Source organism: Scyliorhinus canicula, chromosome 15 (assembly GCF_902713615.1).
Source record: "Scyliorhinus canicula chromosome 15, sScyCan1.1, whole genome shotgun sequence".
NCBI lineage: Eukaryota > Metazoa > Chordata > Chondrichthyes > Carcharhiniformes > Scyliorhinidae > Scyliorhinus > Scyliorhinus canicula.
Genome location: NC_052160.1, coordinates 50,355,009 through 50,381,540, shown reverse-complemented (window position 1 = coordinate 50,381,540; position 26,532 = coordinate 50,355,009). Strand labels below are relative to the sequence as shown.

The following is a 26,532-nucleotide window of genomic DNA, read 5'->3' as shown; positions in this document are numbered from 1 at the left end:
AGGCGAGGGGTTTTACGAGAGATTGTATAGGTCGGAGTCATCTGGCGGGGGGGGGGGGGGGGGGGGGGGGGAAATAATTTTTAATTTTATTATTTATTTATTTTTTAAATCGAGAGATGCAAGAATTCCTGGATGGTTTGGAATACCCGAGGTTGGGGGAGGGGGAGAGGGACACATTGGATGGGGCGAAAGCAGAGCAGGAGATAAAAGATGCGATTGGGAGGATGCAGGCAGGGAAGGTAGCAGGGCTAGATGGGTTTCCGGTGGAGTATTACAAGAAATATAAAGATAAGTTGGCACCACTGATGGTGGAGATGTTTGAGGAGGCAATAGGGAAGGGGGTGTTGCCACATACTTTGGGGCAGGCATCGATCTCCCTGTTGCTCAAGAAGGATAAGGATCTGACAGAGTGTGGGTTGTATAGGTCCATATCACTTTTGAACGTGGACGCAAAGGTGTTGGCGAAGGTATTGGCGGGTAAGTTGGAGGAGTGCCTCCCGAAGGTGATAGGCGAAGATCAGACGGGGTTTGTGAAGGGGCGGCAGCTCCTTCCGAACATTAGGAGGGTATTGAATGTGGTTATGGCACCGGCGGAGGGGAGGAAGACAGAGGTGGTTGAGGCATTGGACACCGAGAAAGCGTTTGACCGAGTAGAGTGGGGGTATTTGATGGCAGTTCTGTAGCGGTTTGGGATTGAGCCACAATTTGCAGATTGGGCAAGACTGCTGTATAGGGAGCCGAGGGAGAGTGTCCGCACAAATAATATGAATTCAAGATATGTTGCTCTGCATCGTGGGACCATGCAGGAATGTCCTGTGTCCCCCCTGTTGATGGCGATTGAACCGTTGGCCATTGCGTTGAGTTATGAGATGTGGAAAGGCATAGTTTTGGGGGCGGGGGGAGCCATAGGGTATCTTTGTATGCAGACGACTTGCTGTTTTATGTAACAGAACAGAGGTCGATGGGGGGCATATTGGAGTTGCTTCGAGTATTTTGGTCTTTTCGGGATATAAACTTAAATTTAGAGAAAAGTGAATATTTTGTGGTGTCTCGGCCAGGGGTGGGGGGGACTACCAACCCGTAGGGCAGAACGGTGTATGTTGTTGATGACTATGTACAGGTGGATGGTGGATTCCCGATTCCTTTTCTTTGATGTCTGTATTTAAAATGTTGGGGGCTGTTTGGGGGTTGGTGGGAGGTGGGCATTATTGACCGGGATTTGACATTGTATTTGTTATTGTTGATGGGTTTAAATTTGGATGAAAATGTGAAAAAGGAGAATAAAAATATATTTTTTTTTAAAAATCAGAAGCCTCGCAGCAAACTGGAAGTACCAAGCAGGCCATTCACAAACCTTTGAGAAATTGCAGGTGTGCGACAGTGCAAAAATTATAGTATCATGCACTGAAATACACAGGTCATATCCAACAAGGAAAGTTAGAAGGATCTCTGCCCCCGAGATGGTGTTCCAGTTCCTCCTTGCTTATAATTCAAGTCTCCTGTCAGCTGCTACATTGCAATGCAGATGTGGAAAGAAGGTTCCAGATGCGAGTGATCATCTACCTTTACAACTGGTCAGATCAGGTCAGGCCAGGCACAATGGGCGATTTGGAATATTTCACTTTTAGGCCTTCAAAAGCAAAGAATTCCTGTCGCAATCTCTCCCAGCAGCTTGGAAGAATTATCCAGCTTGTGGCTGGCCATACAGACCTGGAAAGCCCTGGGTTGACCCCCCAGTCTGTGCCGAGTTACCTGGTCTGAGTAGCTACTATGGAAGTAGGGTTCAACAATTGGTTTTAGTCATGTTTGCATTCTTGATTGTTACATGTGCAGACAATGTACCAGACTTGGAGCTAGAGTAAATAATGATATTCTGACAATCAAACAGAACAGTCGCCATCATTAATTATACATATATCACACATTAATAACAATCACTTGGGAAAGGTACTAAAGCACACAAGTATCACTGAATCTACATCAATAGCCCTTATGGAGAAGGGAAGAAGAAGAAAATGTTGAATAAAGGCTTCCTATTGTCAACATACTATTTAAATAGGTTGAATATATTTGTTTAAACAAAATTATACACAAGTTGAGAAAGGGACCAAAGATTAACAAGGAAATAACTTCAACATTTTTCTCTCCACTGGGGTTTCAATTGATCCACATTCCCCTCATTTTGAAAAACAAACACCTGGCAACACATGTTGCATTACCTCAACATCATGTAGTAGCCTCTTTTATTTTAAAACACATACTAAATGAGAATTTTACAACACAGGACTAGCTTGCAATAAAATAATCCCTCACTGTAAAGTACGAGAAACAATTTAAGAAATATCTATGGTCCAGTAGGTAAATCTGGCCAAACGTTCCACCAGCAGTTATTTGATGCAAAGCTACATGGCAAAATTCTGTGGCCACATTGCAGGTGACAACCTCCAAAGACCATATGTATTTGAAGAGTTCTCGGATTCCCAGTCTACAGGTTTAATTGGAGCCACGGTAAGGGAATTAAAATTAGCCTCTGTTGTGCCTGGACTGGGAGAAACCAAAGAGGCTTGCAATGCTTGATTGCTATCCAACCTGTCTTGCAAAGTGCATGTGTGTTAATGTCAAGGCTAGGAGGGTACAGGGTCACATTCAGGCCCACTAGGACAAGGGGTGCTGGAGATCAGTTGATGTCAGTGGAGCTGTACCCAAACTTGAATCTTTAGAAGGGAGAAAACTCAAGATGACAAATACAAAAATTCTCACGCACTTAGTTAGATCAATAATAAAACATATTCACGTATTCATTCTAGCTAAACTTTCTAATCTGGCTGTACAAGTGTTCCAAGAGAGAATAAATGCCCAAGGTTTGCTCGACTTTATAAACCACTGTCTCGTGGTTTAAAACACATAAAAGTTTTTGCAGCTTTCAAAATATCTGGCTTTTAATTTCAGCCACAGCAAAAAGGAATTTTCACTCAATTTCTGATGCATAGTACAAAATAATCTGTCAAATTAGCACAACTTTATTGACAATATTCTAGGAATAAACAGACTAATCTGATTCCTCATTTTTAAAATTCAGTTGGCTCTCTCTCCTAGTCTGGTCTTTCTTCCCTACTCCCAAATTTGCAATTAGTGTTTGACTAGTACTTTGCCTAATGACCATTATTCCGAGACATTGAATGCCAGCAAATATCACATTAAACCTCTTCTTGTGACATCCACATCGGCCCTTTTAAGCAATGCTCACTGGATGGCAATTAGAAACAGGAACACTGTCCAATCTTTTTTCCCCCCCAATCACTGCCCCAAGAGCACTCGATTTTTCTCACTCGCATTTGTCAACACCAACCGAACCTGCAACTTCTGATCTATGTAGTCTATTGCTATGCTGGGCAGTGTCTTTTGCTATAAAACCATTGGAGAAACCTTCGCTACTTCCTTTGAATGCACACGCACACACAGACAGAGGTACAAAAATGCAACTCCAGTTTAGTAAGGGTTTTCTTACGTCGGGCTGGTAACTGGCTGTTTGAAGACATCATCAGAGATTTTTAAATTAGGTTTTTTCTTCACTTTTGCTGTAAAACAAACAAAAACAAAACTCAAATGATTACTGGTTTTCACATTAATTTCATAGCAAAGGGTTTTGATGTTGGACATTTGCCCTTTGCACTTATGCAAATTACTTTGTTTGCTCATCACCAATACACTAACAATTTTGACATGATAGAACATTAGAACACAAGAACTAGGAGCAGGAGTAGGCCATCTGGCCCCTCGAGCCTGCTCCGCCATTCAATGAGATCATGGCTAATCTTTTGTGGACTCAGCTCCACTTTCCGGCCCAAACACCATAACCCTTAATATCCCTTTATTCTTCAAAAAACTATCTATCTTTATCTTAAAAACATTGAATGAAGGAGCCTCAACTGCTTCACTGGGCAGGGAATTCCATAGATTCACAACCCTTTGGGTGAAGACGTTTCTCCTAAGCTCAGTCCTAAATCATTCATTGCATTTTTCATTTCATTTTCAAATCTACTTCCCCTTATTTTGAGGCTATGTCCCCTAGTTCTGCTTTCACCCGCCAGTGGAAACAATCTGCCCCCATCTATCCTCTTCATAAATTTATATGTTTCTAGAAGATCCCCCCGCATCCTTCTAAATTCCAACGAGTACACTCCCAGTCTACTCAACCTCTCCTCGTAATCCAACCCCTTCACCTCTCCTCGTAATCCAACCCCTTCTGCTCTGGGATTAACCTAGTGAATCTCCTCTGCATACCCTCCAGTGCCAGTACGTCCTTTCTCAGGTAAGGAGACCAAAACTGAACATAATACTCCAGATGTGGCCTCACTAACATCTTATACAATTGCAGCATAACCTCCCTAGTCTTAAACTCCCTAGGGGCTGGTTTAGCTCACTGGGCTAAATCGCTGGCTTTTAAAGTAGACTAAGCAGGCCAGCAGCACGGTTCGATTCCCGTACTAGCCTCCCCGGACAGGCGCCGGAATGTGGCGACTAGGGGCTTTTCACAGTAACTACATTTGAAGCCTACTCGTGACAATAAGCTATTTTCATTTCATTTTTCATTTCATTTCAACTCCATCCGTCTAGCAATGAAGTGCAAAACTCCATTTGCTGCCTTAATCACCTGTTGCACCTGTAAACCAACTTTTTGCAACTCATGCACTAGCACACCCAGGTTTCTGCACAATGGCATGTTTTAACGTTTTATCATTGAAATAATAATCCCTTTTGCTGTTATTCCTACCAAAATGGATAACCTCACATTTGTCAACATTGTATTCCATCTGCCAGACCTTAGCCCATTCACTTAACCCGTCTAAATCCCTCTGCAGACTTCTGGTATCCTCTGCACATTTTGCTTTGCCACTCACCTTAGTGTCGTCTGCAAACTTGGACACATTGCCCTTGGTCCCCAACTCCAAATCATCTATGTAAATTGTGAACAATTGTGGGCCCAACACTGATCCCTGAGGGACACCACGAGCTACTGATTAAACACCCATTAATCCCCACTCTTTGCTTTCTATTAATTAACCAATCCTCTATCCATGGTACTACTTTACCCTTAATGCCATGCATCTTTATCTTATGCAGCAACCTTTTGTGTGGCACCTTGTCAAAAGCTTTCTGGAAATCCAGATATACCACATCCATTGGTTCCCCGTTTTCTACCACACTGGTAATGTCCTCAGAAAATTCCAGTAAATTAGTTCGGCACAACCTGCCCTTTATGAACCCATGCTGCGTCTGCCCAATGGGATAATTTCCATCCAGATGCCTCCCTATTTCTTCCTTGATGATAGATTCCAGCATCTTCCCAACTACTGAAGTTAAGCTAACTGTCCTTCCAAATAGTTTGATGGTTATCCTTCCTTGTACCTCCAGCTTCCTTGCAGCCTTTGACATCCTTCCTGCATTGCCCAATGACATGAGCCTTCCCTTCAATGTTTCCATCCTAACCTATTTGGAACACACCCAATATATCACCAGCAACAGTTTCTGTTGCTTCCTGGTTTTCCCTTTCCCTATCTAGACAAGATCAGTTCCTACACAAACTAATTACAAGCATGTCTACCTCGACAGCACTTACTTTGCCCTCATAGAATCCCAACAGTGCAGGAGGCCATTTGGCCCATCAAGTATGTCCTAACCCTCCAAAAGAGCACTCTCCCTAGGCCCACTCCCCCACCCTATCCCCGAAATCCTGTGCATGATCATGGCCAATCCACCTAACCTGCACATTTTTGGACTGTGGGAGGAAACATGATCATCCAGAGGAAACCCACACAGACATGGGAAGAACGTGCAAACTCCACACAGTTACCCAAGATGGGAATTAAACCTGGCGGTGTGAGCAGCAGTGCTAACCATAGCCACCTTTTGTCTGATATCACAACTTCCTCTAGCTTAACGCTGGGAAGACTGAAGCAGTCATTTTCGACTTCTTCCACAATCTTTATTCCCTAACTCTCGACTCGCTCACCCACCCTGGCCAGTTGCTCAAGCTGAAACAGTTCACTTAGGCAGGCGAGTCGTCGATTCCATACCACATCCAAAATATGCTACCTCTGATGACACGGCACAGTCTCATTTGGCCACATCCTGTGCCATGTTAGTTGATCTTTGCCAGGGTAACATTTGGGTGCTGCAATTGATCTCGATGCTTTTGGGTCCTGAATGAAGATGGTGGGGTAGCAAGAAATTCTCTCCCAACACCATCCAATGATTGAGAGCGGAAAGTGCACGTGTTTCGATCAGGCTTGACGGTGATCAAATCCACAGTCAAACACCATGTTGACACTCACTGCTTAGGTGAAGAATAGTCACCTCCAAAAGGTCTGGGAGGTGCAGGCACATGGCCAAGAGTCAGTAACCTCAGGACAGATGGAGAAAATCGGGATGCTTTAATGTGATGTTATTGATTAGAATGCAAACCGTTGATATGAATATGAAGGAATATAAACTGAAGGTGTATGCAGAAGTGGGTGCGCTCAAAAGACAATATCTGTCAACTCCCCTTAATTCAAAGTCGCTTCAACCAAATTATCTAATTATTGTTTTAAAGCAAAAAATTCTTACTTTCCTGCGATACTTATGTTGCTTCATTCAAATTACTGGACAATACAACTGCCTTACACAATAACAAACACTTTGAACAATGAGGAAAGCTTGCAGGTACCAATACAGAGTCTCAAACTGTCACAGCACTAAAATAGTTTGGCATGAATTGTAACACTTGATCACGTGATCTAATATTAAAGAATCATAACTGCTGCTCCTTTGACATACAATGTTAAACCATGCCTATTGCGTTTATACAATCATTGTTTGGTAGTACAGAACTATTGTTGAAGAAAAGAGATATTATTTGTTTTTATTAGCCAAAGATCTTTGTCTTGCGCTAATCAGGACAATCACAAGAATACACGTTGAAGTGTTGGCTAGTGTAGGCTTGAGAGACGAACAAACACTTCCAACACTGATGAAGATTCAACTCAATTTTATTAACTGCTTCTAACTAACTAACACACGATGACTGTGGGTATAAATAATGCTAACTTGAACTAGAGACCCAAGCCTTGTCCGAACCAGTTGATTCTCTCAGCACGTGTTGAGAGTTCGTGCTGGGCTGGATGAGTTCCTGTTACACTCAGAGGCAGCACCAGAATGAGCGGGAACCGTGGTGCCCTCTGCCTTTATAGTGTGTGTATTCTAACTGGTGATTGGCTGCGGTGTTTGTACATGTTGATTGGTCCCTGTGTGTGTCCATCAGTGTTGTCTGCACCATGATATATTGGTGTATATTATGACACACGTGTGCTGCGTGCACTGGAAGATACATGTAGTATATTAATACAAAGGGCCCTGTTCTTTGCCGACAACTCAAGAACATATATCACTTTTGTCTCATCTAAACAAAATAAGTGACAGCCATTCACTGGTTCAATTCTCAGGGCAGACCAGACTCAAGCTGCCTGGTTTAAATTTAAAACAATGCTTAGCAGTTAACTGTCAGTCAGAATCAAATGGTGCATTCTCCTTGGCAAGCCGCTACTAATCAGAGTCCACGTGCCAACCAATCAGTGCTCGCCTCACATACAATACAAGTTGCTTCCTTTGGATTTGTATTCCCGCGATAGCCCTGCTAAGTGAAAGACGAAAAGCTCCAACTAAATTTCTCTTTCTTCAGCAATGCAAAACAATATCAAAAACTTTGGTTAGAAATCCTTCTTAGTTGTGAACAACACTAAATACAGTTAAATGCACTTTGTTCAGGCTAATTAACCACCTTCACTTTCGCTTCATCTGTCTCAACTTCGAGAGAGGTGACAACATTTGTGGGAATTTTTCCTGCTCTGACACCTCCGAAAACTTGAATTTATACAGTCCAAGGTGTCAGGCAATGAAATAGGTTTGAAGTTGTAATGTAGGAAATGCAGCAGCCAATGTAAACATGACAAACTCCTACAAAACAAAGTGATAATGACCAGGGAAGTGATTCACCTCGAAGAATTACTACGTGTATTATGGTCGGGTTTCACAAGGTGATTCCCACCGGTATTTGGGCACGATCCAGATCGCTATTCACCCACACTGTCATTTTTTGGAGCTTGGGAAGATTCTCACCGAATCTTCACGGAGATTTTTCTGCAGTGGGGAACTAAAGACGCCTCAGAGAAAATGGTTACCTAGATCTAAAAGTCAGGCTGAGAGTCCCCCACAACCCTGGACATCACGACGCCACCGCCCCCCCCCCCTCCCCCCAGACATGGGCAAGACCCCCATCCCTCGACCCAGAGGGCCACGTCCCGACATCACTAAGGGTACACTCGACTCATTGGCATCGGGGAATTGTACTCCTGCCCCCAACCAAGTGTGCATACCCAGCTATGTGGTCACTGAGAACATCCTCCCACCTTTTAAGGCCATCCCATTTCAGGCCAACGGCGTACACCTGCTTCAGGCACACCATCTTCACTTGCCCCACCCTTCATAGCCCGCCTTCATACCTCCTCCTTCACCCTACCTTTGAGTGCCGTTCCCCCCCCCCCCCATTCAGGCCCTTCCTTCATACACAGGCTTGAGGTCCCCCAGCCACACACACACCCCCCCTCTCCCCCCAGTCTTCAAACCCACCCTTCATACATCCTTCATGCCTTCCACATAGGAGGCCCCCCTTCATTGTGTATGGCCCCGCCACTCAAGGACATTGGACACCCTGGCACTGCCCCTGGGCACCCCTGCACATATTTAAATTAATTTAATGACTCATTTAAATATGTTGATCTGGATCATGCCCAGCGAGGGCGTGCCCCGGATCGTGTTGGGCACAGCGACTCAGATGCATCACGCTCGGCTTGGTGCCTGGCGCTAAACTCATTTTTGGCCTCTCCTCCTATTCACTGGGAATAGCGGATCAGCAACGGGCCCAATGCAGTGGGTAAACGGTGCCTCAGATTTTTTTTGTATAGTTGTTGGTGTCCGTCCACCAAGGAAATTGCCTTCATCGGGCCAAAAATAAATAATAATAAATGAATATTCAATTAAATACAGATGTAAATAAACATTGTTAAGATTAAATGATAAGAAATAAATTAAGATCAGAAATGTCTCATTTGTTGCTCTCTTTCCAATGCTGATCCACTTGCTGTGCATTTGTGCCATTTTCTGCTTTTATTAAGATTTGAATTTGTCAGTAACATGCCTTTAAACCAGGGGCTGGTTTAGCTCACAAGGCTAAATCGCTGGCTTTTAAAGCAGACCAAGCAGGCCAGCAGCACGGTTCGATTCCCGTACCAGCCTCCCCGGACAGGCGCCGGAATGTGGCGACTAGGGGCTTTTCACAGTAACTTCATTGAAGCCTACTCGTGACAATAAGCGATTTTCATTTCATTTCATTTACTCGTTCAAGTTAACCTTACAAAATTTGGGCCAGGGAAAATATAGCTAGAGAAGTTGGAGTTATAACTGTGGGAGGTGACGAGATAAAAAGACAATAGTTTTGAACTGCACAGCCAGTGCATCGTTTGGAAACTCCATAATTCAACCATCCTTACACAATTATATGTGCAAATTCTACAAATGGTTGAGGTACCTCATCTACGTCCATATTTAATTTGGTATTTGCCAGAGACTTGATACTGTCTCTAGTCCAACTGCCAAAAATCACATGATTTGCTGCAGCCATCTTACAGGCTTGTTTTTTTAGAACATAGAACATAACAGTGCAGTACAGGCCCTTCGGCCCTTGATGTTGCGCCAACCTGTGAAACCCCTCTAAAGCCCATCTACGCTATTTCCTTATCGTCCATATGCCTATCCAATGACCATTTGAATGCGTTTAGTGTTGGCAAGTCCACTACTGTTGCAGACAGGGCATTCCACGCCCTTACTACTCTCCGAGTAAAGAACCTACCTCTGACATCTGTCCTATATCTATCTCCCCTCAATTTAAAGCTATGTCCCCTCGTGCTGGACATCACCATCCGAGGAAAAAGGCTCTCACTGTCCACCCTATCTAATCCTCTGATCATCTTGTATGCCTCAATTAAGTCACCTCTTAACTTTTATCTAAGTAGTGACTGAAAGTTCATAATATGGCATGCATGTACTGGGCATGACACTTTATAAGGAAAAGACTTTTAGAAAGCTCTAGTTAAGACGTTCATAAATCTCAGTCCAAGACTATTATACGATTATAGAAAACTATAAGCATATGCAAAATGAAAAAGTAGACAGCAGACACATCAGCATCTGAAAATAAACCAAGTACCAACTCACCCTCTCTCTTGACATTTGCTAGAAATGATACTGGAGCAAAAAGGATTAACTTTGAAAGATTGGTCACGAACATAGGAACAGGAGTCAAAGTCTGCTCCAAACTATTTAACCTGATCATGGCTGATCTTCTCCCTCAATGCCATCTTGAAATGCAATGAAAAGAAAATTGCTTATTGTCACAAGAAGGCTTCAAATGAAGTTACTGTGAAAAGCCCCTAGTCACCACATTCCGGCGCCTGTTCCCACATTATCCCTGTATCCCTCGAGGTCACTGGTATCTAGAAATCTTTCAACCTCGGTTTTGAACATATCCAATGACTGAGCCCCCACAGTCCTTTGGATAGACTTGTATTCCCTTGAATACAAGATTATTAAGGGGTGATCCTTTGGTCAGATACTCCCTCAGTGCAGTTGGGTAAGAAGTTCCAGGATTTTGACACAGTGAAGATGATGGAAAGGTAACGTATTTCCAAGTCGTGATGGCTTGTGTCTTGGAGGGGAACTTCCAGGTGCTGGTGCTTCCATGAGCCCCAAGTCCCTTTTGCCGATAGAAGTTACAGGTTTCTGAGGTGATTTTGAAGAGGTCTTGGCAAGTTTCTGCAATACAACTTGCAGATGGAAACATTCTACTGCTGATAAATCGTGGTCCAGTAGTAACGTCACCAGACTAGCAGTCAGGAGTCTCAGGCAGAACTCATCGAGGTAGGCAGAGATATTCCGACTCCTGACATAACAATTCCTGACTTGGGTGTCATTTTGGTGAAAAGGCTTTGAAGCAGGGGTCAAAATAATCGAATTTGAGGGTTCTTTTGAGATTTTCTCCAGGGCTGCTTTTCAATTCTCACAGTCCCCTTTATTAGATGATGCAGCCAAATATTAATTCTGTATTTGTGTTGATTTGTTTTTTTAGGGATTCCTTCTATAGATAGTTACGGTAGCACAATTAATAATGCACAATATATTATGAAATCCTTTATTCTTCATGCACTTGGAAGTGGATTCAACAGAAACGTTCAAAAGGGTATGGGGTGAATAGTTGAAGGCGTCGAAGTTCTAAGGCTATGGAAAAGAGCAGGAACCAGAACTAAGTGGATAACCTCTTCAAAGGGTTGGCATAGATACGACGGGGAAATTAATCTTGCTCCGAGCTGCAGAATTTTATTTATTATCTTCTGGAGATGTTTATGATTGAATGAGTTGACAGGCTAGATAGAAACCATTTCCTATGGTCAAGGCATACAGAACGAGAGAGTCTAACCTCAGAACTGTAGCTAGATCATTCTGGGTGATGTCAGGACAATTCTTCACAAAGGATAGTGGAAATCTACAGTCACCAAAAAAGCTACTGAGACTTGGAGCCAATTGAAAATTTCCAAACCATTGATAGATTTTTGTTAGACAAGGGTTTTTTAAAAAATGTTACGAAACCCCAGATATGGAGTTAAGATGCAGAATAGTTATGATTTAATTGAATGTTGGGAACAGACTCAAGTGGCTGAAGAGCTTATGCCCGTTCCTGTGTTCCTATAACTGCTGTTTTGCATTATGAGCATATAAAGTGAATTAAATGAGCAGCATTTGAAGATTTGTTCTCCTTTTACTCAATTATTCTCAAGTGATGATGCAATTACGATTACATAAAAGTAACACACTCCTCCCCCACTCTCTTTTACAGTATTGGATTATTCAGTGTTTACTGTGTACCACTGCTATTGTTCCTTCGCCCATCCCACTGAGTCATCTGCTTCGGTCATCGGCACCTGACAGGAAATTTGTGCTTTTCTTCCAGATAAAATGATAGAAAATAAAAATGTTGGCATCTGCACAAACAGAATTACAATACTGACCGCCAGTTGTACTTGGCTATCAGATAGCTCTTCTGGAGCTGTTACAAGATTATAACAGAGAACCGAGAACGCATGAAACTTTGAAAATAAAAATGCCAATCTCTGCTTTGTACAAAGTAACAATTGATTGGATCAATTCTACAGTCATCAGTTGTAGGATGCACTGGGGACTGGAGCATTTTGCCAATTTTACCATCCACATGGTATCAGGATCAAGCACTTCCAGGTCCAATCAATGCCTCAAGGTGCCTCAATTAGGGGGGTGGTAGCATATGGGCAATGTTACTAGACTAGCAATACAGAGGCCCAGATTAATGTTCCAGAGACTAAAGTTTGCATCCCAACATGGCAGCTGGAGGAATACAAATTCATTTAACAAACCTGGAATAAAATTGTTAATAATGATCATTAAACCATTAAAATATCATAAAACCATTCTGGCTCACTAATATCCTTCAGAGAAGAAAATCTGCTGTTCTTACTCGGTCTAGACTAAATGTGACTCAGGAACCATGGCAATCTGCTCTCTGAAAAAGCCTGAAAAGCCCCTCAGTAAATGCCAATTTTACGGGAGGGTTACAAATAAACCAGGCGAGGCACAAGAGCCACTTATGGATTCAGGTGTCCTCAGAATTTCTCGAGTTAAAATGAAATCCACTTAAACAGTACCCGGTAATCGTTTTTCAGATGATACTGGACTGGAGAAGACCAAGGCAGTGGGATCAGTATTGGATCGTACTCACAAAGATTAGCAGAAGACACAACAGGCCAAAAGGTCCTCCTCCTTTGCTGTAAACATCAATGGCTTCACTTTGTTTTAGTCTTAGAATTTTACTTTTAACCTTGGGGAGTTGACTTTTATCTAATTTCCGGGTCAGAAGTTTCAGTTTCATTTCACTTACAATCTCAAATAAATTTTACTTGCAGTCGGAGGTCTGGTTGGTTTGGTTCCTAAATTTTAGTTACTTTTTAAGTCCTGATTTTTGTCAAAAGCATTTTCAGTATGAACTTTTCAGAAATTTATTTTGGAATAGACTGTTCAGAGATAATAAACTGGGGCTTGAATGACAGAAAAAAAAGCAAATCAACACCCCTACTTACTATTTCTTTCCCCCCTTCAGGGCTGAGAAACCCATTTTTGATCTCCAGCATTCTCTGCTGGAAGTTCTTTTACCTCCAAATTCCCCCATTTTCTTACCAGTTATCTTCACCTTGGCCTTCCTCACGTCTTTCAACTGTATTAGCCAGCTGCACCAATCTTTTCTTCTTATGCCTTTTCATTATGACGGAGATATCTGTTACATCATCTAACAGTTTCCTGCTCTTTCTTATGCAATTTTCAGGCCTTCAACTCAGTTACTTCCTCTCTATGATTGAAGAAATTGAAGTCTCTTTCCCCACCCACCCCCTCCCTATTTCTCTTCTATGTGTCAGCTTACTAGAAGGCTTGCTTATATTTCAGTTTGGTGTCATGTGAGAGTACCTTTAAGAAATGGGTGCTTATCAATGGGTGTGTATATAAATATCTGTAGTGAGTGTACCTTTAAGAAATGGGTGTTTATTACTGCAGTGATGTCAGAGAGTGGGTGGAGCTGGGCTGTCTGTCAGCTTTTTACTTTTGTTGTAGGCCGTTTGCTGCAGGGTATGATTTAGTTTTGTTTTCAGAGCTGGATAGCTGCAGCCACTGCCAGAAGGGATATTAGTCTCTCTCTCTCTCTCTGTAATCTAAAAAATGTAAATCGATCCTTTGGTAATTTAAAACTAATAACTGCTCTCAGTAGTGACTTTAATCTGCTGTGCTTCTGTTAAAGGTTATGTTTTTAAGTCTTATAGACGTTAAAAGGAAAGCTTAAAGGATTACTTAGTGTTGTATTCTTTGGGGGTTGTATTTGAATTAATGGTTGCTAAGATGCTCACTGTATGTTTTCCATTTCAGCTGTACCACACCTGTAAAGTGGGCCGTGTGCTCTCCATACCACAATCTATTAAAAGTTGTGGGTCAGGTAAACTCCATGATACACTTTGGGGTTCCCTAAACCCTGGCCATAACATTGGACAAAAGAGATTCTATACCTTTCCAATGCCAACAGACTCATTATTGTGGTTAGCACTGTTGCTTCACAGCTCCAGGGTTCCAGGCTCGATTCCCAGCTTGGGTCACTGTCTGTGTGGAGTCTGCACATTCTCCCTGTACCTGCATGGGTTTCCTCCAGGTGCTCCGGTTTTCTTCCACAAGTCCTGAAAGATGTGCTGTTAGGTAACTTGGACATTCTGAATTCTCCCTCTGTGTACCCGAACAGGCACCAGAAGGTGGCACCTAGGGGCTTTTCACAGTAACTTTATTGCAGTGTTAATGTAAGTCTACTGGTGACAATAAAGATTATTATTTTCAACGTTGCCCCTCGCCTGAGGTATGGTGATCCTCAGGTTAAATCACCACCAGTCAGCTCTCCCCCTCAAAAGGGGAAAGCAGTCATCTGGGACTATGGAGACTTTACCTTTTTGTACACTAACATTTCCCAACTTTAGCCAAAAAGGAAATATCTTGAACATACTCTATTTTTAAAATGGATAGTGACACAGAGATTCCCTCTATTTTTTGTTTAGAATCAACTAGTTCCTAAATTTAATATAAGTAAGAGTCTACCCAAATTACCCCCAACAGAGCAATAGATAGCTACTCGCATCAGGCTGCAGTTAGATTTTCAGAGACAGCCAATCATCAGTAAACAATCAGCAAAAGTTCAGAGCTGTATGGATGGAGGAGAATTCCAAGGAATGGAGAAGAAATGGACTGCCGACAGGTAGAAATCCACAGGGTTGTTAGAGACAGACAGATGCACCAAGTGCAGTGAACAAGGAATTGAGGCTGTTTCTATTTTATAGAAATAACTTGAAATCAAAAGCTCAAAGCAAATTGGCTAGACTTACAGCCAATATCAAATCAAGACAGAACATTGAAATTAGAGGAAGCAGTTTAAAAATACGATATGATGATTTGGACAAAATTCATTTAGAAAGATGTGATTTTTTAAAAAATTAGAGTATCCAATTCTTTTTTTTCTAATTGAGGGGCCATTTAGCATGGCCAATCCACCGACCCTGCACATCTTTGGGTGTGGGGGGGGGGGGGGGGGGGGGGGGGGGGTGAGACCCACACTGACAAAGGGAATGTGCAAACTCCACACGGACAGAGACCCAGGGCCAGGATCGAACCCGGGTCCTCAACGCGGTGAGGCAGCAGTGCTAACCACTGCACCATCGTGTCATAGATACAGAGAAGATAGGAGCAGGAGGCGGCCATTTGGCCCTTCGAGCCTGCTCCACCACTCATCACGATCATGGCTGATCATCCAACTCAATAGCCTAATCCTGCCTTCTCCCCATAGCCTTTGATCCCATTCTCTCCATGCGCTATATCCAGCCGCCTCATGAATCTATTCAAGTTTTAGCATCAACTACTACCTGTGGTAATGAACAACAAATTCAACAGAAAGATACATCTTATAGCCAAAACAATAGAATAAAAGTTAGAGGAAGCAGTGATCAAACAAGTTTCTGTAACTCTTTGAGTGACAGGTTTGGTTATGGTCAATGAAACACAAGGCAGACATTCAACCATTGAAAACAATGCAAAAAGGTGCCACACTGCTAATCCCGAATGTACACTCCTTCAATACTGCACTGAAATATAACTTTTGTTCACAGGCTCAAGTATCTGGAGTAGGGGATTATCTACAACCATCTGACTCAGAAACAATCGTGCTTCCACTTAACCATGGCAACATAAATTGCATATTTAGGACAAGAGGACGCGTGCCCAAATTAATATCGAGCCAAATTTGAAGCGTATTGGAAATGAAAATCGTGACTAATGTAACAATTGGATGCAACAATGTAGATTTTGCAGAATTCCAAGTGGATGATCTGGGATGGCTTCCTTCACTAATGTGAACTTGTCCTCTGGCAATCCTGATTTGTTAACAAAAAACTGTCCATGTGGAGTTTGTACATTCTCCTAATGTCTGCTTGGGTCTCACCCTGCGTGGACTGGCCACGCGAAATTTCCCTTTAATTGGAAAAAAAAAATTTATTTTTGTTTTAAATGCTGAAAAGATTGGCAATCATGCATTTGATCACAGGGTATTGAGAGAAAAGCAAGCACCATATGGCCAAAGCCTTCTCCAAAGCCCCCCCTCCCCATAAACCTCACTGAAAATAAACTAGAAAAAAATGTATGCCACACACAAGCCGAAATAAAAATTCTTCTTAGGAAGCGAAAATAACATTAAAACAAAAGATTGGCGTGGAGGAAAGAGAACTCAGGCCAAGCAGAAATATTTTAAATGGTTATCGTTTAGTGTTTGGGTCATATAGTGTAACAACAATAAAGCGGATACTTCATTACTGATGGTATTTGTTTCACTGTTAGAGTGCACTTTCAAATGTGCGATGCATTATGTAAAGCACCAAGATATTTCAATAGCTCTATAAAATCAACCTTATGATGAATTGAAAACATTTTTTAAAAAGGTGCTCGCCCCGAGTCTGGAATTTCTTAAGCAGTTTTAGGGTTATTACAGCACACATTAGAGTTCTGGTGAAATGTACACACCGTATATGTGACAGATTAGATAACGAGAACTGAAGTTTTCCACAGAGTCCATATATACTTTAAGTTTGAATAGGGATAAGAGTTTGGAACAGAATACCTTGAGGAAACCATCCAAGAATGCTGCTCAGGAAAACATCTTCTGTTCTACATTTTGTCCACATTATGAGTTATATTGACGTTGGTGGCGTTACGGATCGGACACACACTAACACACAACACACAGACACAATGCAGTTACTATAATGATGAAACTGCAGAGTGCCACACTAAACATACATGTTTGTTTGACCTTCCTCTGCCTGCTGATCTAAAGGTAAGGTTGATACCTTTTTAAAATAGCAGAAGAATTTCATACAGAAAGATTAATATAATTTAATTAATGAAACTGAATTTCACTACAGCTATTGCATGACCTACTCAATTTCTCATCTGTATATATTTGTTTTTTTTAAATTAAATTACAATTTGATCTGTAATTTCAATGTTTGCCTTATGCAGAGTGTGTTGATGGCATGTTTATTTACAAAGAGTCTGAGGATACTGACCTAAAGATTTATGAGCATACAATATTTTTGGATTGAAGCATCTTTTACAGTGGTTTGGGCAGCCTCTAACCCAGTCTAAAGCACCAGCACTGATTAAAATCAAGTGAGCCAGGCTGGGAGGCTGACATGCCACGCACCGCGGTCTTCTGTAACTCCACCGCAGTTTGGTACGGTTGAAAGCACTTTGCAAAAATAGGCATTTACTGAAAGGGTCTGGATGCTCTGTAAAAGAAGGTGGTAGGTTCATCCCTAGCCTTTCATTTCATTTTCCTTTAATATTCCACCCATGACTCGGTAACATACTCATAATTTCTTTCACTGATGTAGGTGGAATGAGGTTATTGACTGAGCACACAACAGATTTCATATTTTGGTGGATGGCAAGTGTGAAATGTATTTTATTCCTCAACATTGTTAGCCAGGCAGAAGGAGCCACGGGCCCCAATGATTAGAGGCTTTGTAGGAAGCAAGCAGCTTTCTTGTCAAAAGCACTGCACATGCATTTTCTCCACACGTGCTGGAAGGTTAGCATGACACAGACCCAATTTCTATGGCACATAAACGTACCTGGAAAAGTATACACTGTGCCAATTTTATTGTGGCTGGCCGAATAGCATGCATTGTGCTCATTTTATTGTGGCTGGTGGAATTAAAGAAATGTCATTTTTGAAAACAAACTTTAAACTTCAGGAGAGAAAATATGAGATGATAAACTCAAGCTCATTATTTGGAAGCAAACTGAACACTGAATAACTAGACTTTATAGCAGCAGGACACCAAAGTCAGATGCAGTATTAATATAACAGGCTTCTCCAGTCAACCATTCTTGCTTTTTAATTCCTTTTTCTTTCAAAAGCAGAGTAGATTATGGTAACCCAATAGTCGCAAAAGATCTGCATCAAGATATGAATTGTACAAACTGGCTTTATATTAAAAATACTACCCGTAAGAGGATGCATCCTTCACAAATGGTGTATCTAATTCACAGCAACTAAGCTATCTAGCTTCAGATCTGACACTCCCAAACTATTATAGTGCCAGAGGGTTTTCACTGAATTTATTGATTCTCCATTTTCTAACTGTCAGCGCGCTTTGACCTAACATGGTCTTATTTGGGAGTTTGAACGTACAATTTTGGTGTGCCAATCATAGAACTAGGAAATCCAAAAGATAAAAGGACATAACCTTTCAGAGTTGGGAAACGGTGGACATACCAGCAAATTCACATTGCCGGTTGGCATGCTGTCTTCCTGACACAGTTGCGTCTTCCAGTGATTTTGGCTATAGTGAATAACGTCAACCCACTCAAGTGTCATGCATTTGATGCAAACTAGTAAATTAAGGAGTTTGTTGAAGAGTAGAATGAGATTTCTGAGGGGAGGCATGGGAAACACGGAGGGTTATAAGTGCGTCCACGCAGAGGAGGGAGTCAATTATAGAGGTGGGTGCAATTGCATATGAAGCCTAAAAGTGTGAAGGAGCAGAGAGCACCATGCAATGACACACAGGGGACCAATGCAGCTCAGAGTTTATTATGTAGGAGGGAAGGCAATTTAGAGGAGTGCACGTATTTTCTTAAAAATAACTTTTATTGTCACAAATAGGCTTACATTAACACTGCAATGAAGTTACTGTGAAAAGCCCCCAAGTCGTCACATTCCAGCACCAGTTCGGGTACACGGAGAGAAAATTCAGAATGTCCAAATTACCTAATTAGCACATCTTTCAGGACTTGTGGGAGGAAACCGGAGCACCCGGAGGAAACCCACGCAAACATGGGGAGAACATGCTGACTCCGCACAGACAGTGACCCAAGCTGGGTATAGAACCTGGGACCCTGGCGCTGTGAAGCAACAGTGCTCCCCACTGTGCTGCCCTACCTTGCAGAGGTAGTGGGGAATAGCAAGGGGGGTGGGAGGGGAGGGGGCAAAGAGAGAAAGAAAGAGTTCAGGCAGCTGTTGCAGTGCAGCAGATGGCAAGCAAGACCATCCCCGAAAATGGGGCTTAGCCACCATTACAGGATGGGTCAGACTGCACCCTACCCTAGTTGAAGCCCTGCTTATCAATCAGCATGGCTTCTGGGCAGGGAACCCAATGGCGATATGATGTGCGCATCATGGAGTTACAAGTCCATAACATGCAGAGAGCCCAGAATTCTGGGGTCCCTGTGCTCTACTGGTTCCCAGCTGATCAAGAAAGAGAGAACTTTCCCTCAGCTACCCCCAGCATCAGGACTGAACGTAAAGAGACATAGAACACTACAGCGCAGTACGGGCCCTTCGGCCCTCGATGTTGCGCCGACCTGTGAAACCATCTGAAGCCTATCTGACCTACACTATTCCATTTAAGAGACATAGAACACTAAAGTGTCGGTTTGGCTCAGCTGGTAGCCCTCGTGCCTGGCAGTCAGAAAGTCATGGGGTTCAAATCCCACTACCGATTTGAGCATTTAATCGAAGCTGGCATTTTTGTGCGATCCTTGCAGAGTGTTGCATCGTTTGAATAATATCGCAAGTCTGAAAGCTTGTTCAGCAGCCTCGTTGCATTATATGAAGAGGAGGGATTTTGTCTTGGGTCCTGGTGAATATTCTTCCCTCAAACTCAAGCATCAAAAACAGCAAAATTGTTTCTGAAACCCTGCTGTGAGCAGTCACAGTTCTGCTTTGACTGGTAAACCACATTTTGGGGTGCTGAGGTGGTGAGTAATTGCTACATAAAATACAAGTTTGCTCTTTTCTTAAAAAGGATGTAAAATACATTGCCAAGTTAAAGTGCAAACATGACCACATTTTCCAGAAACGGAATTTTTCAACAAACATTCCTCAAACATTTTTGTCAATAACAAATGCAACTGCAGAAGCTCCCAAAATTTGGCTTAAGGCCACAACCGAAAACTATGTCAAACTTGTGGGAAAGCTAAGCAGCACCGCCTCAGTGTTCAAACAGTTTAGTAAGTAAGATATGCAGTGCTTTTAACAAATGCCCCATACAGTAGGAGTAAACCACTTACAAATATCAGTTTGAAAATTCCTAACTTCCCATAGAAGAATGACCACAAATCAAAATATTGGCAACTCAAAGATCAGGATATCAGATGGAATCTACAAGCTTGTCTGTTCAGGAAATAGAATGACAAGGGTGAGAATTTATAATCAAGCAGGACTTGGGAAAAGGTACAACAGCTTGCAGTCATTTTGTCTCATTGGGCCAGGAACATTAGAGACGACCATGACTGAAGCATGTTCGATGGATGAACAAATATAAAAACAGCTGGTGTTCAATTCCCGGTTCAGTGCTGCATTAGTTTACAGGAGTCAAGGTTGCAGTTGCAGGAAGTGGGGAGGCCACAATTGGCCTGAGCATCCCAATCTGACCTGCTGGAAAATACAGAGTCAACTGTGGCTCAGTGGCAGCATATCCGCCTCCAAGTCAGAAAGTGTCTTGTCACAGCTGCAGCATATAATGCAGGCTGAAATGCCAGTGCAGTAATGAAAGCGGACTGCACTCTCCTAGGTGGCATCTTTCAACTGAGGCATTAAAACAAAGCCCCCTCAGGAGAAGACAAAAGCAATATTTCAAGAAGAGTGGGGAGCTTTCTCCGGTGCCCCAAACAATATTTATTGGTCAACCAGGATTACTGGAACAAATTATCTCGTCATCATCACATTGATGTTTGTAAAACCCTGTTGTGCACAAACTGACTGCCATATTTCCGACATTACAACAGTGTTACACAATACTTCACTGGCTTTGGGACATCAAGAGGTCACGAAAGGTGCTGTATCCCCAAGACCACGGCCTTGTACCCTGCGCCTGCTTTCTGCACCGGCAGAAGTGATGATTCTCCTGCCACCTCACATCACACTCACCTCAGCACTAGCAGGGGGGGAAAAATAGACAGGGTAGCAAGCAGCAAAGTCCGTGAGCTCAGTACATGTGTAGGACATGATTTACAATGCAATGTCAAAATGCTGACTGTGTCTGTGCGGAGAGTTTCCTAGCCTGCCTGTGAAATGCCTTTCAGTAAAATGGACTCTTGTGGCTGATGAGACAGTATTTCATCAATTAATGGGGAATCCTATCATATTAAAATCTCCTGGACTAAAGAGATTGGGGGACATTTCCAGGAGTCTCCAAGCCATTCTGGGTTGTTCCGACAACCAAACAGCGTATCCACCAAACTAACAAGACAAGCTTCAATTAAGTTGGTTGGATATTAATTAACCATCTTATTTTATCTCTTTATTGTGAAATTTTCAGCAAACACTTCCATACTCATCAGGATATGCAAGTCAAATTTTCATAACTCATAAATGTTCAATGTGTTTATTTCTTGTGCATCACTTAAGAAGTTGACACAACAGTTAAAACAAGTGTTTAAAACAGAAGTAAACTCTAGCTCATTGCATAAATGAACAAGGCAGGGAATTTAGGAAAGCAATTCAAATTCTACCAATGTTCATAAATCACTTGTTCAGTTCATACCATCAGAAGCACTTGAACCCTACTCTAACTCACAGCCAGATAACCATTATTCTATTTTCATTGCATGGTATACATTAACCAATTCAGAAAATATATCTGGATAACATTTTACGCAAAACCAGTTAACTTAAAGAAAATGATTATTAATCAATTTGTTAACAGGTTGTGATTTCACTACTCTTCCTCTCTCACCTCATTGGGTTACTTTGGTCTTCCTCTGACCCAAGGAACAGATAATTGATTCCATCTTCTTGTGACCTAGTTATCAAGTGGGTGTTCCATGGTAGAGGAAGTCAGTGCACAGCATACTAAGAATTTACTTCCTGTGCTAATCAACTATAGTCAGTTGCTTCTACTGCAACCTAGAGTTCACTTGCAGCAATCATCTTATTGGGAAGAACATCCAGCAGATTGTTGGATGCATGCAGTTACAGGTCTTTAAGGATGTTAAATAGCCTTTTTCAGTGGATATCACTCCCTTCCCATTTTTTTTGTCTGCTTACCTGAACGTACTACCTCATGTTGAGGTACATTTTCACAAGTATCATGTCCCCTGCTTAAGTCTTCATATGGGGGACTTCCGGTTGCGGCTATGCGGAGCTAAGCCGCACGTTCGGCAGCTCCCGCCAGGAACGGACTTTTGGGCTCTTTTAAGGGCCCCCAGCGGTACTTGCTCGACGGTTCCCGACGTGGGAAGGTGTCTGCAGCAGATACCCAGTGGTCTATGGTCTTGACCAGGAGCGGGGCCAGCAGAATAGCGGTGGCAGCGCCTATTAAAAGCGGGGGAAGAGAATCAAGATGGCGGCCGGCGGAGGCCTCGAGGAATGAAGGCAGTGGGCACAGGTGCAGCAGGAGACTCTCCAGTGCTGTTTTCAGGAGCTCAAAGTGGAGCTGTTGAAGGCGAATACGGACAAGCTGCTGGCGAAGCAGACAGCCCAGGGGGTGGAGATCCGGGAGCTCCGACAACAAACCTCTGAAAGAGAGGATGAGGCCGCAGCCCTCGCGGTAAAGGTGGAGATGCACGAGGCGCTCCACAAGAAGTGGCATGAGCGGTTCGAGGAGATGGAGAACCGGTCGAGGCTGAAGAATTTGCGGATCCTGGGCCTCACGGAGGGGCTGGAAGGGTCAGACGGGGAGGCCTATGTGGTCGTTTTGTTGAACTCGCTGATGGGAGCTGGGTCCTTCCAGGGGCCCCTGGAGCTGGAGGGGGCTCACAGAATACTGGCCAGGAGGCCCAAACTGAATGAGCCGCCACGGGCGGTGCTGGTGCGGTTCCACCGGTTCGTTGACCGAGAGTGTGTGCTTAGGTGGGCCAAGAAGGAGCGGAGCAGCAAGTGGGAGAGCACGGTAGTGCGGATCTACCAGTACTGGAGTGCGGAGGTGGTCAAGCGGAGGGCCGGGTACAACCGGACGAAGGCGGTGCTCCACAGAAAGAGTGTGAAGTTTGGCATGTTACAGCCAGCACGTCTGTGGGTCACTTACAAGGACCGGCACTTTTATTTTGAGTCCCCGGAGGAGGCGTGGGCCTTTGTGCAGGCCGAGAAGTTGGACTCTGACTGAGGGTCGGGGGTTTGTAAAGAACTGTGTTAACTTTTGGTGGGAAGGGTCTCTGTGTTATGCTGTTTCATGCTGTTTTAAGCTGGTTGTGTGTTGTTTCTAGGGTGGGTGGGGTGCTGTCTTTTTTTCCGGGTGCAGGGTCAGGCAGAGGGAAAGCGCGGGCTTTTCTTCTGTTTCCCGCACTGAGGGTGGATGGGGGCGGGGTCGGAGCTGAGAAGCGCGGGCTTTTTTTCCGCGCAAAAGCGGGAGGGGGAGGAGGAAGGTCTGCTGATGGGTCTGGGGAAGGAGGAGTAGCCCAACGTTGGGAGGGGTTGGAGGTGTGGCGGGAGTCGCCAGGGTCAGCAGAAGTTAGCTGGCTCACGAGAGTGCTATGGTGGGAGTAACGCGGCTGGGAGGGGTCCTAGCCTTGGGGGGGGAACCGGGTTGCTGCTGAAATGGCCAGGAAGGAGCTGGTGAATGTCTATGCCCCAAATTGGGACGATGCGGGTTTTATGCGGCGCATGTTGAGCCGCATTCCGGATCTAGAGACCGGGGGCTTGATACTTGGGGGGGGGGGGGGGGGGGAGACGGACACTTTGACACAGTGCTGGATCTCCCATTGGATCGATCCATGTCCAGGACGGGCAGGAGGCTCGCGGCGGCTAAGGTGTTGAGGGGGTTTATGGACGAGATGGGAGGGGTGGATCCGTGGAGGTTCGCAAGGCCGAGGGCCAGGGAGTATTCATTTTTTTCCCCACGTGCATAAAGCCTATTCCCGGATCGATTTTTGTTGTCCTGAGCTGGGGGCTGATTTCGAGGGTGGAGGATGCCGAGTATTTGGCCATAGTCATTTCGGACCACGCCCCGCACTGAGTAGACCTTGGGCTGGGGGAGGAGAGGGACCAGCGCCCGCTCTGGCGCCTGGAGGTGGGACTGCTGGCGGATGAGACGGTGGGCGGGCGGGTTCGGGGGTGTATCAAGAGGTACTTAGAGGCCAATGATAATGGGGAGGTCCGGGTGGGGACGGTTTGGGAAGCATTGAAGGCGGTGGTTAGAGGGGAGTTGATTTCCATCCGAACCCAGAGGGGAGAGCAAAGAGAGAGGGAGAGGTTGGTGGGGGAGAAGGTGAGGGTGGACAGGAGATACGCGGAGGCTCCGGAGGAGGGAATGTTGAGGGAGCGACGTAACCTTCAGGACAGGTTCGACTTACTGACCACCGGAAAGGCGGAAGCTCAGCGGAGGAAGGCACAGGGAGCGGTGTACGATTATGGGGAGAAGGCGAGTAGGATGCTGGCGCATCAGCTTCGTAAGCGTGACGCGGCCAGGGAGATTGGTGGAGTGACGGATAGGGGAGTGGACATTAATGGGGTCTTCAGGGACTTTTATGGGGAATTGTACCGGTCCGATCCCCCGGTGGAGGCGGGGGGAATGGGGCGCTTTTTGGACAGGCTGAGATTTCCGAAGGTGGAGGAGGGGCTGGTGGCGCCGATTGAGCTGGCCAAAGGGATAGGTAGCATGCAGTCGGGGAAGGCGCTGGGGCCGGATGGGTTTCCGGTCAAATTTTACAAAAATGTATGCAGACGTGCTGGGCCCCCTGTTGGTTAGGACCTTTAACGAGGCAAGGGAGGGGGGGCTTTGTCCCCGACTATGTCACGGGCGCTGATTTCCTTGATCCTTAAACGGGACAAGGACCCCCTGCAGTGTGGATCATATAGGCCGATCTCGCTGTTAAATGTGGATGCCAAGTTGTTGGCGAAGATCTTGGCCACAAGGATAGAGGACTGTGTGCCGGGGGTTATTCATGAGGACCAGACGGGGTTTGTGAAGGGAAGGCAGCTGAACACCAATATACGTAGGCTTCTGAATGTTATCATGATGCCGGCGGTAGAAGGGGAGGCGGAGATAATGGTAGCATTAGACACGGAGAAGGCCTTTGATAGGGTGGAGTGGGGGTACTTGTGGGAGGTGCTGGAAAGGTTTGGGTTCGGGGAGGGGTTTGTCAGTTGGGTGAGGCTGTTATACGAGGCCCCAATGGCGAGCGTAGCCACGAATAGGAGGAGATCGGAGTACTTTCGGTTGTACCGGGGTACGAGACAGGGGTGTCCCCTGTCCCCCTTGCTCTTTGCGTTGGCAATTGAGCCCCTGGCCATGGCGTTGAGGGAGTCGAGGAATTGGAGGGGTCTGGTGCGGGGTGGGGAGGAGCACAGAGTGTCATTATACGCAGATGACTTGTTCCTATATGTGGCGGACCCAGTGGGGGGAATGCCGGAGGTGATGCAGATCCTTAGGGAATTTGGGGGCTTTTCAGGGTACAAGCTCAACCTGGGTAAGAGTGAGCTGTTCGTCGTGCACCCGGGGGATCAAGAGGAGGGGATTGGTAGGCTCCCACTGAAAAGGGCAAGGAGGAGCTTTCGGTACCTGGGAGTCCAGGTGGCTAGGAGCTGGGGGGCCCTTCACACACTTAACCTCACTAGGCTGGTGGAGCAAATGGAGGAGGAGTTTAAAAGATGGGACATGTTGCCGCTGTCGCTGGCGGACAGGGTGCAGTCCGTCAAGATGACGGTGCTCCCGAGGTTTTTGTTCCTGTTCCAGTGCCTCCCCATCCTTATCCCAAAGGCCTTTTTTAGGAGGGTCAATAGGAGTATTACGGGATTTGTTTGGGCGCATGGGACTCCGAGAGTGAGAAGGGTGTTTTTGGAGCGGGGCAGGGATGGGGGGGGGGGGGCTGGCGTTGCCCAACCTCTGTGGGTACTATTGGGCTGCCAACGCAGTGATGGTGCGTAAGTGGGTAATAGACGGGGCAGGGGCAGCATGGAAGAGGATGGAGATGGCGTCCTGCGTGGACACGAGCCTGGAGGCGCTGGTAACGGCGCCGTTGCCGCTCCCTCCAACGAGGTATACCACGAGCCCGGTGGTGGCGGCTACCCTCAAAATTTGGGGGCAATGGAGACGGCATGGGGGGAGGTGGGGGGCTCAATGGAGTCCCCGATACGGGGGAACCACTGGTTTGTTCCAGGGAGCATCGATGGTGGGTTTCTTGGCTGGCATAGGGTAGGTATTAGGAGGTTGAGGGACCTGTTTGTGGATGGGAGGTTTGCGAGCCTGGGTGAGTTAGAGGGGAAGTTTGGGCTCCCTCCGGGGAACATGTTTAGGTACATGCAGGTTAGGGCGTTTGCCAGGCAGCAAGTGGAGG

At 44.8% G+C, this 26,532-nt stretch overlaps 1 protein-coding gene across 2 annotated transcripts in view; it reads right to left on the bottom strand.

The window, feature by feature from the left end:
- LOC119979121 (dual specificity mitogen-activated protein kinase kinase 3-like) overlaps positions 1-26,532 on the bottom strand; it is a 143,250-nt gene that overhangs the window by 71,317 nt on the left and 45,401 nt on the right. For both annotated transcript variants that reach the window (XM_038821128.1, XM_038821129.1), the window contains exon 2: positions 3,509-3,578. In XM_038821128.1, coding sequence (XP_038677056.1) covers positions 3,509-3,578 — 70 coding nt within the window. The remainder of the gene's footprint in view (positions 1-3,508; positions 3,579-26,532) is intronic.